A 9,106-nucleotide genomic window follows, 5' to 3' on the forward strand; every position below is an offset into this window, starting at 1 on the left:
ACAAAAACCCAGAAAAAAGAGATTGATGACAATAAGAGAACAAGTTTACAAGAGAAAACTGAAAAAAAACCCTGAGAATGAGACATGAACAATCACCTCCATAAAATGCCCCTCCGACATTAATATAGAAGGTCATTCTCAGGATTTTGGAGACCATCAGCATAGTGGTGCTATAGATAGCACCATGAAATGCTACTATTTTGGCTGTGTGCTACAGTGAAGTGCAATACTATGCAATGCAAATAGTGGCCAGGGGCTGCTACGCCCCACTATAGCATGCTATTGACAACTCTTTCAACTTCTACCATATATGAACACCATTGTATGAGTAATGAGATAGGTAATGCAGGACAAAGAAAGATTAGGAAGCACTATATTACTTTGCAGCACGTTATAAATGTAAATGATAGGAAATAATGCTCTATTATTGTTAGCTTCCAATTCTCATGACTTGAGGAGCTCTAGAGACTAAAATGACATGGATGAGTAATATAAATAGAAAACTAGTTGATTTTTAAGTTAGTTCTACAACATACCAACTGTGGCATCTAATAAATTTAATGGGCCAGACTCTGTTAAAGTGAACTTGTCTCTAAAGTGAGCAAGTAAGGCATATTTACCCATGATTTAAATTTAAAATACTCAGTGATCTTAACCTTCAACCTTCTAATATTCAAGGGGGAAAATGCCTTTGCTCCCTTTAATAGAAAATTTTACTTCATGATATGTTTGGATGAGAGGAAAGAAAATAGAGAAGCAAGTACTTTCTAGTAATCTATTGCCTAGTGTTCACCTAAAATGACACAGAATAAAAAAGTTGAGACTTCTCTGATCCAATCTACATTTTTTTTCCTGATCCAACTACATATTAAAGCATTAATTTGTGTCTTCCGTATATACTCATGAATACTGAATTACTGATTCAAAAGAACTATTTAAATGCAGCACGGATTAATACTAGCAAATAACAACAGTACTTCAAACGAGCTTTTCAAGGATCCATAATTCCTAGTTATTGTTAATATCTTCATAAGGCATTAATAAGTACTTTCAAGTAATGTATTGTGATTTGTGAAGACCAAATACAATCCATTGATGTAAATTCACAGCCATAACAACAGAGAAACAAAGATTTTCAGATAATTCCAGAGTTCAAGGTACATGATCCATATCCAAGAATGCTATAAACACAACCAAACCATAAATCTCATGACCAAAAAATGAAAAAGTACAACCCCTATTAATCAACTATGATTACAAAATCAATCGCACATGTATACCCCACTCTCAAGTCTGTGACTAACCTCGTAGAAGTCTGTCTTACCATCTGAAGCAGGTCGTATAGAAACTCCAGACAATGACTGAGTTACTCGCTCAGAAAATTTCACATAACCAACCACCTCAATTTCTTCATCATCTTCGTTAGAATCTACCGGCATCCGTACTCTCAACCTGCCAGGAGAGCCCTTCAATGGAATCTCTGGCACAACCCATTTAATTTCTCTTTCAGTCCTATTTAACACAGCTTTTGGAGAAACCTTCAACAGTGTAGGGTCAACAGGCAGTTTCAGAGTGAATGTAATATCATGCAGGGGAACTAGCAAATCAGGGTTTGAAGCATATTGTATCATCACAGAAAGCAAACTCCCAGTATGTCGTTTTGTAAGTCGAACCCTCAAAGGCAAAGGCGTCAGACTAGGAACCAAACTATACTTCATAATGGGTATCGGCTCCTCAGAGGCTGCAGTCCTCACATGAAACATCCCATTACCAAGGCTACTAACACGCGAACTTTGTATAACAAATCTTTTAACAGCTTCTGTTCCCTCAATTCGGAACGAAAATTCAGTTTCCTTATCACCAGCAGTTTTGGGTGGCAAAGTTCTGAGGTAAACAACACCCATCAATCCCACCCTGGTAAGCAACGATTCTCTAAACTCGGCACTAATCTCCTCCGAGATATACATCTCAGGACCCCTCATCTCAGTTTTCTTCACCAACAAATTCTCCAGCGGAGTTCCGGCACCACTTTCAGCCGCTGCTTTAGGAGCAGCATCAGGCCCAGTCTGCAACAATTCAACCCCACCAAGTCCTTGCGGCTTATTAGGCTTGGTTGGACCCACAAACTCAGAAGGATCAAGTCCACCACCCCAAGCATCATTGAAACCTTCAAAAGCTTCTCCAATAGAAGCTTGTTCATGCCCAAACTCAACTCCGCCGTAGTTCCCTTCAAAACCCTCCACATTTATTTGCGTGGATTGAGTAGCCTCAGGAGGGGGCAATGTGGTCACATCAAGCCCCTCCAAAGCTGAGGTTAAATCAGTACTAGAAGGATCCTTTGTTTTCTTGAACCCTTCAACAAGCTCTTGTGGTTTGTTAATTGCATCACTCGCGGCAAAAGGATCCTTTTCCACCTGAGATTCATCCTGCTTCTGCTGCGGCTCCTCCTGAGGCTCCGGCGCAGCGGGGGCGAGGCTGGCGGCGACCTCGTCCCCGGCCTTGAGCGTCTCCGGCGGCAATTCGAAGGTCGCGGTGGTGAAGGCGTCGATGCCGGCCTGGTGTTCGAGGGAATGCACCTCCGCGGAGGGCCATGTTTCGGCGCCGCGGATCTTGTTCTCGGTGTCGATGGCAGAGTGGACCATCTTGGCGATGCTCTCGCCGTGCATGGTGGCGAGCATGGCGGCGAGGCGGATGTTGCTAACGCCGCGGAGGACGATGTCGAGGGCCATGTAGATCTCTGCGTACTTGCGGCTGAGCTTCTCCGGCGTGACGTCGACGCCGCGGCACGCCGTGACGACAACGCTCACGGCCTGGTTGACGATGTGGATGCACTCGAACACGTTCACGGAGTTGTCGTGGTCGGCGACGGTGATGCCGAGGACGTAGATGCCGTTCACGAGGCGGTACACGACGCGGTAGCGGCTCTCGACGCCGACGATGACCTGGCCGCTGGACGCAGCGAGGGGGTCGTCGCCGATGGATTCCGCGGCGTAGGCGTCGTCAGGGGCCGAGTGCTTGTTGGAGGCGAAGGCGCGGCGCGTGTGGCGGAAGGCGGAGAGGGCGCCGAGGGCGCGTGAGGGAGGGAACCACTCGCGCGTCTGGAGGAGAATGTCGGATCCATTTGCGGGTTGCAGAGAAAGCGCTAAACAAGACATCGGAGATTGGGATCAGGTTCGGTTAGGGTTCCGGCTTCCGGTGCGATGGAAAATTATGATTTCTGCTCAGATCTCATACACTTAAAATTAAACCGTTGAAATTCTGAGAATTTGAAAATAGAAATTGGGAATTGAACATCGAATTTGCAGCAGTATACACAATACAGAGACTCGCAGATCTGAGTGTGGTGGAGGACTTATTATTGAACTCGCTACAGGAATCTTTAATCTGCCATCGATGCTCCCCTTTCCCTCTCCCTCTTTTTCCCTTGTTCTCTTTTTTTTTTTGGTTTTTGGTCGAACCTTTATATTGGGCCGAACATTTCAGAGACTGAGCCCATAACAGGTTAGCTAATTAGCTTCAGCTTCAGTGAAAAAATGAAAATAATAGTATTGGCAAGTTTTATTTTGAATCTGTTCACCTTGATCATGCTTAATTTTCGTATTTTTCTAATCTAGTTTTTTCCTCAATTATTTAATTTTAATTTTATAAAAAATATCATTACTTACTTTTCAAAAAAATGATTTGACATCACATCATTGGTGTCAAAGATATGCATATGAGAATCCATTATCGAATAGTGCGCAATGGCATGCTCTTCAATTGCGTTGAGAATTTGATAAATAAGGAAGATAATTGACTTCAGTGTGTTTGGACGAATAAATTTAAAATTCTCATAAATTTTAAATTTTAAGAATTTCAAGTAATTTAATTGAAATTCTTTTATTTTCAAAATTTTGTGTTTGGATAAAAAAAATTAAAATTATGAGGATGAAAAAAAAATGAATAAAAAAACAGAAGATATGATTGGTGTACTAGTTATACGTGTTCCTCTATGTTCACACTCGATCGATATTTTAGGGGCTCGGATGGTGTTTCTTGAAAGATTTTTAGGGGCTCGGATGGTGTTTCTTGAAAGATTTTTAGTTGTTTAAAATTCTGTTTTAAAATTCCCAAATTTTAAATTCTTCATAAAAAGCATCCAAACAATGAATTCTAAATTACAGAAAGTCAAATTTTCTGATAAATTATTTTACTCAGTTAAAATTCTCTATCAAAACTCTCTGATAAATTACTTTACTCAGTTAAAATTCTCTATCCAAAGGTACTAAGATTTTCAAGTGGGGGATGCCAACCCTATATGTTTTGTTTCCATTAAAACGTTATTTTGATTTCTAAAAGATTTGGAGTATTCACATAATCTTTGAAAGATAGATATTATTTTTTCTAAAAAATGTTTATCAATTTAATCCTTTTTTCCATATTTTCATTTTTCAAAAACAAAAACAAAATGATAATTTTCATCTTTTGAAGACTAATGTAACTTATCTCAAGTTTTTTGCCAACTAAAATGCTTTTGTTTCAGCACCATATAGTCTATATTTTTTTATTTTATTTTGACAGACTAGATTTTCAGTTGGGAAATATACGACCCTGCTCTGTAGGTTACATTTTCAGTAGGTGCTTGTGTTTATTCTTGAATGATGTTTTATTTGTCTATGAACGAACACATTTCATGTTCATATTCTTCATTGGTTTAATTCCAGTGTCCAAAACTCGTTAAACGATAATTAATATGTGTTCAAAAGCATTAGCTCAAACAATCCCGTGAAACCAAACCAATAATACTCTTCTGTTTCCATTTTGACAAATTAATGTCATCATAAACAAACGTCGACAGTTATTTTGTCTTTACGCCTTGGTTCCTTCAGAAGTTAGAAACCTATTACTATTATATAAATAAAAAAACTAGTACAATTTACCCAGAAGTTAGAAACGTGTTTGTTCATGATAGATAATACACTCACTCCACCTTGTCATATTTAACTTTGAACTAAAGGTAACATTCAGATAGAGATAGTGTGGCAACCAAATAAAGCGGAACTTGCATTAAATATTGGATGAATGTATGTACATTTTAATAGCTGAGAAACTAAAATAGACAGGTGTCCTGTAGGACGAAGAGGTTGGTTATCCTATCTGTATCCACACTCACATAGGTAAATTCATCTTAATCTCAACAACGACAAAATAGAAGGTGGCACTCACTGTGCCTTTAGCTATAACTTCTCCCACCAATTCTTGAAGGCAGTGGCTGAGATCTCAAATGATCAGTGACCTTGTCGATACACCAAGACAAGTAAAGCCCTATAAAAGCCAAACATTGATTGATATAATATTGCTACCAGCCAATTAAAGATAACATTAATATATATTTAATGCCTCCAAAGAAAAGCCAAAGTCTTGAAAATTTTAACTCAGTAGAAATCTCAACTAAGAAGACATAAATAATCAGATACGTACACAGACCATAAGCAGCTAAAAATAATATTCATGTCAAATTTTGATTTGAATTAAAAGAATTCTATGTTTGGGATGATGAAAACTATTTGCATCTGCAATGAGTTGCGTGTGGACAAATCTACTCGTGAATAAACTATCTAGCAAGAAAACCAAACAAACCACCACAAACCATCTGCAGAAAAAGAGAATGCAATCTTTCATTGTTTGAACCATGTTTTAAGGAGAAAGGAAACATCTTGTTAACTTAGACCCCAAAAATACTTGCAATTGCAACATTTCCAGTTTTATTATTTTAATCATTACAGAATACAAAAACGTAAGTTATAAGGCTGTAGAAATACCTCTTTGCGTGAAGCAGCCGTTTAACTCAAGTTGAATAAAGTACAAAGGGAACTACAGAGAAAGGCAAGAAAATATCCTTAATTAGCAATGCTCTATCTGGCAGAAAGGTCTAAAACAGATAAAGACTAAAATGTTGAAAGATAAAATTCAAAAGTCTAGCTTGTGTTGAAACAAAAATTGTCCAGACATCTAAAGATATGATCGAGTTACAGTTTACAGAATAATAATTTGTTTCACTGTACTACACCAAATACAATTAGTAAAATTCAAAGCAAAGCCAAAGTGACACCCCAACAATCTCATTGAACCAAAAAACAAAAATGTAAGGGTATAATTTATTGTAATTTTTTTCGGCATGGTCAACAAGATAATGAAAAACATTTGGTAATTTCGATATTGTGCATAAAAGATACTTGCAGAAGAGGGTGCCTCACCAGATTTCTAAGGGAGAAGGATAGCTAATCAGCAACAAATTATTGACAGTTCCTAGTTATGAGAACCATCATCATGATCTGAAAACTAATAACTAGCTTGATCTTTCCCTAGATTTTGGCATGCTTTCTATCTGAATAGTGATTACCCTCAGTCCTCATTCTGTTTCTTTCTTCCCCAATAAATTAATCATACAAATAGAAAAATAACAATCTTAATCTCAACCAATGATTTTTAACAAAAATTAATAATTGTTCACTATTGAACAAAATCTGTGCATCTTTCATTAATCATCATATCAAAAAGACGAAAACAACTAACAAGTTTCAAGATCTTTGAACCAATATGTTACTCACAAGTCACAACCCAGTTAGAAAAAATGCCCATCCATTAAATTAACTTTGTTAACAGGAACATATGGAAGTAGACAAGTAGTATAACTTAAATAAGCAGAAATTGGAGACAAAATAAATAGACAGAATTCCCAGTGGGAAGAATCCTTTAGCAGCAGGAAATTGAAAGCTTACCAATGAGAAAAATGGTCAACATTAGAGCAAGTGTAACTTGAACAGAACAGCCATATCGCAAGTGCAAGGGACTTTGAAACTGCCTCTGGCTCTGGCATATACCTATGCGCCCAAAACGCTGCAGAGTACAAAAAACTGATTGTAAGCAAAGAAAAATAGGAGAAAAAGTTCCTACCTTATGAATTTATTCATCTAACCTGATTGAACATATGAACTACTCGCATGGCCTGAGGATACTCTTCAAACTTTTGTTTCCAAAATAGATTTCTGAATCCTTTTTCTTTAGGGGTGGCATCAACAGTCCGTGTAGGTTTATCTCTCTGCTCATCTTCATCAGCAATTACAATTTTTAAAGCACCATAATTAGGTGGACTCCATGTTTTCCTTGTACTAGTTGTTCGATCTGTTTGAGAAACTACATCATCATTACTTCTAGAAACAGCATCTGCTTTTATTTCTATCACATAATCTGTATCCTTGTTAACAGAAATGACATCCTTAGAAGACTTTTCACTAGCAGATATATCCCGGTTGCGGAAAGTGTTTATATCTACAATCTTATCTTCTTTCTTGGCTTGTTTCACCTCCATGCAGTCATCGTTAGTGCTTTGTGTGGTCTGACAAGTTCCAGATAGAAAGGCAGCCAGATCATCTCGCTCTTCTTCATCAAGGTTTACCCACCGAAGTGGTTGCTTACCTTCCTCAATGTAAGATTCCCTCAGTGCTGCTTCAACCTGGGTAATTTGGCTTTCAATGGCAGAAATAAACTGCCTATGCCTAGTGGATGTATTGTCATCACCGTGATGTCGGTAGCTTAGCCTGACGGCTTTATCAAATTCTTCCAACTGTTTCAGCATGTTCAAAACACACTAAGGAACATTTTATCTTTGAAAACTTAAGATTTTTGTTGCATATATATATATATATATATATATATATATATATATATATATATATATGGAGGATAGAGAGGAAGAGGAATTTGATATTAGCTTATAAGAAAAGCAATATATTGACATACCTGCCATTTTGCGGTACCTAAAGCAGTTTGCAGCTCTCTGCATAGTTCATTTAATTCCTCAGGAGTTGACCTTTCTCTCTTCTCTCTCAACCATGCCCTGTATGCAGATTCCATTCTGGATAAAAAGAAACATGAAACGTATGTAAGACAGATACGACAGCCCAATATACTTATACACTATAGTGCATTCAATACATGACCAAGCTACCTCCTAAATCAGGAATAACTCAACAAAGGACATGGCAGTGCACAGATCATCCAAATAGCTTCATTCATTTTGAACCCAGATATAAGATGGCAGTCTACTGTAAGTTGGCATGCATATCATTTACATGCATAATAAGATCAAATAAAATGTTAACTTAGCAATAGGAAAAGCAACACACCAGAACCAAAACAATCGACACATACCCAGCATCACCCCAATCCCCAAGATGCATACTTTAACATGAAATTCACCTAATCTTGTGATTAAATTAAACCAATCAAGAACAACTGAAAGGGGTCCAAAACAGGAACCGTGAATCAAAGAGACGAAACGGGGAACGTACATATCAGCTGATTCCTGCACCTCTTCTGCCGCAGAGAAAAAACCGTCCTTTCGCCATAGATCAAAGCTATTAGCTACCAACATCTTCAACAACACCCCCAAAACCTGAAAAAGACAGAGACTTCAGTCTTTCCAAGCTGGAAGGAAGAAAAGAAACACACACACGAAGCTATGTCTTGTGAAGAACAAAAGCTGTTGTTGGGTGGGGTGGTTCTTTCTCTCTCTTCCCTTTTTGTGTTACGGCGACACAGAGCAAGGGACGAAGAGAGGGAAAGAAGCCTTCAAAGAAAGAGAGAGACGTTTAAGCGATCCTTCTCTCTTTTTTATCCTCCACGTTTTGTTTTGTTATTGTTTTTTCCGGGCTCAACCAGTTTCTCTTTTTTCGGTTTGGTTATGGTCAGGTGTTGCAACTTCTACAATGCTTTTATGCTTTCCACTAAAGGTTATCCGCCACGTGTGCCACTCTCACACGTGGCAAAGCTGGAGTGTGACGTGGAGGGTTTTTATTGGATGGTGTTTTGGGGGTTTCTATGGAAGTCCATAGAGGGATGGAGGAAGAATGATGGCAGAGGAGGAGGAGGAGAGAGGTGTCGGCGGTTAGAGAAAGAAAAGGACAAATACTAGGCCAGTGCGTTTATGGCTGTTGCCTCATCCTCATTGGTTTACCCAGCCATTTCTTTCTATTCTTTTCTTGGGGCCCATCTTTTAATTACTGCTATGTTTTTATATTATTTTATTTTCTAAAGTCTGTGATATGGAAAATATTCTTTCCAT

The 9,106-nt window shown here is 38.3% G+C and overlaps 2 protein-coding genes across 3 annotated transcripts; both read right to left on the minus strand.

The window, feature by feature from the left end:
• Nucleotides 1–1,117: 1,117 nt before the first annotated feature.
• Nucleotides 1,118–3,443, minus strand: LOC100781636 (uncharacterized). Its single transcript, XM_003549408.4, has one exon. It carries the CDS (start codon nucleotides 3,153–3,155, stop codon nucleotides 1,263–1,265), a length of 1,893 nt encoding a protein of 630 aa, XP_003549456.1. The 5' UTR covers nucleotides 3,156–3,443; the 3' UTR covers nucleotides 1,118–1,262.
• A 1,578-nt stretch (nucleotides 3,444–5,021) lies between these two features.
• Nucleotides 5,022–9,106, minus strand: LOC100786246 (uncharacterized). 2 transcript variants are annotated; one of them, XM_003549417.4, is made up of 6 exons: nucleotides 8,334–9,106; nucleotides 7,783–7,897; nucleotides 6,959–7,606; nucleotides 6,762–6,879; nucleotides 5,802–5,853; nucleotides 5,022–5,304 (listed from the first exon to the last, which is right to left on the minus strand). In XM_003549417.4, the coding sequence occupies exons 1-5, from the start codon at nucleotides 8,414–8,416 to the stop codon at nucleotides 5,828–5,830; spliced, it is 990 nt and encodes a 329-aa protein (XP_003549465.1). In that variant the 5' UTR covers nucleotides 8,417–9,106; the 3' UTR covers nucleotides 5,022–5,304; nucleotides 5,802–5,827. The 2 variants fall into 2 exon arrangements, with proteins under 2 accessions (XP_003549465.1, XP_040867316.1); XM_041011382.1 differs by lacking the exon at nucleotides 8,334–9,106 and adding an exon at nucleotides 7,991–8,124.

The sequence above is a fragment of the Glycine max genome, chromosome 17 (genome assembly GCF_000004515.6).
Source record: "Glycine max cultivar Williams 82 chromosome 17, Glycine_max_v4.0, whole genome shotgun sequence".
In the NCBI taxonomy this organism is placed as follows: domain Eukaryota; kingdom Viridiplantae; phylum Streptophyta; class Magnoliopsida; order Fabales; family Fabaceae; genus Glycine; species Glycine max.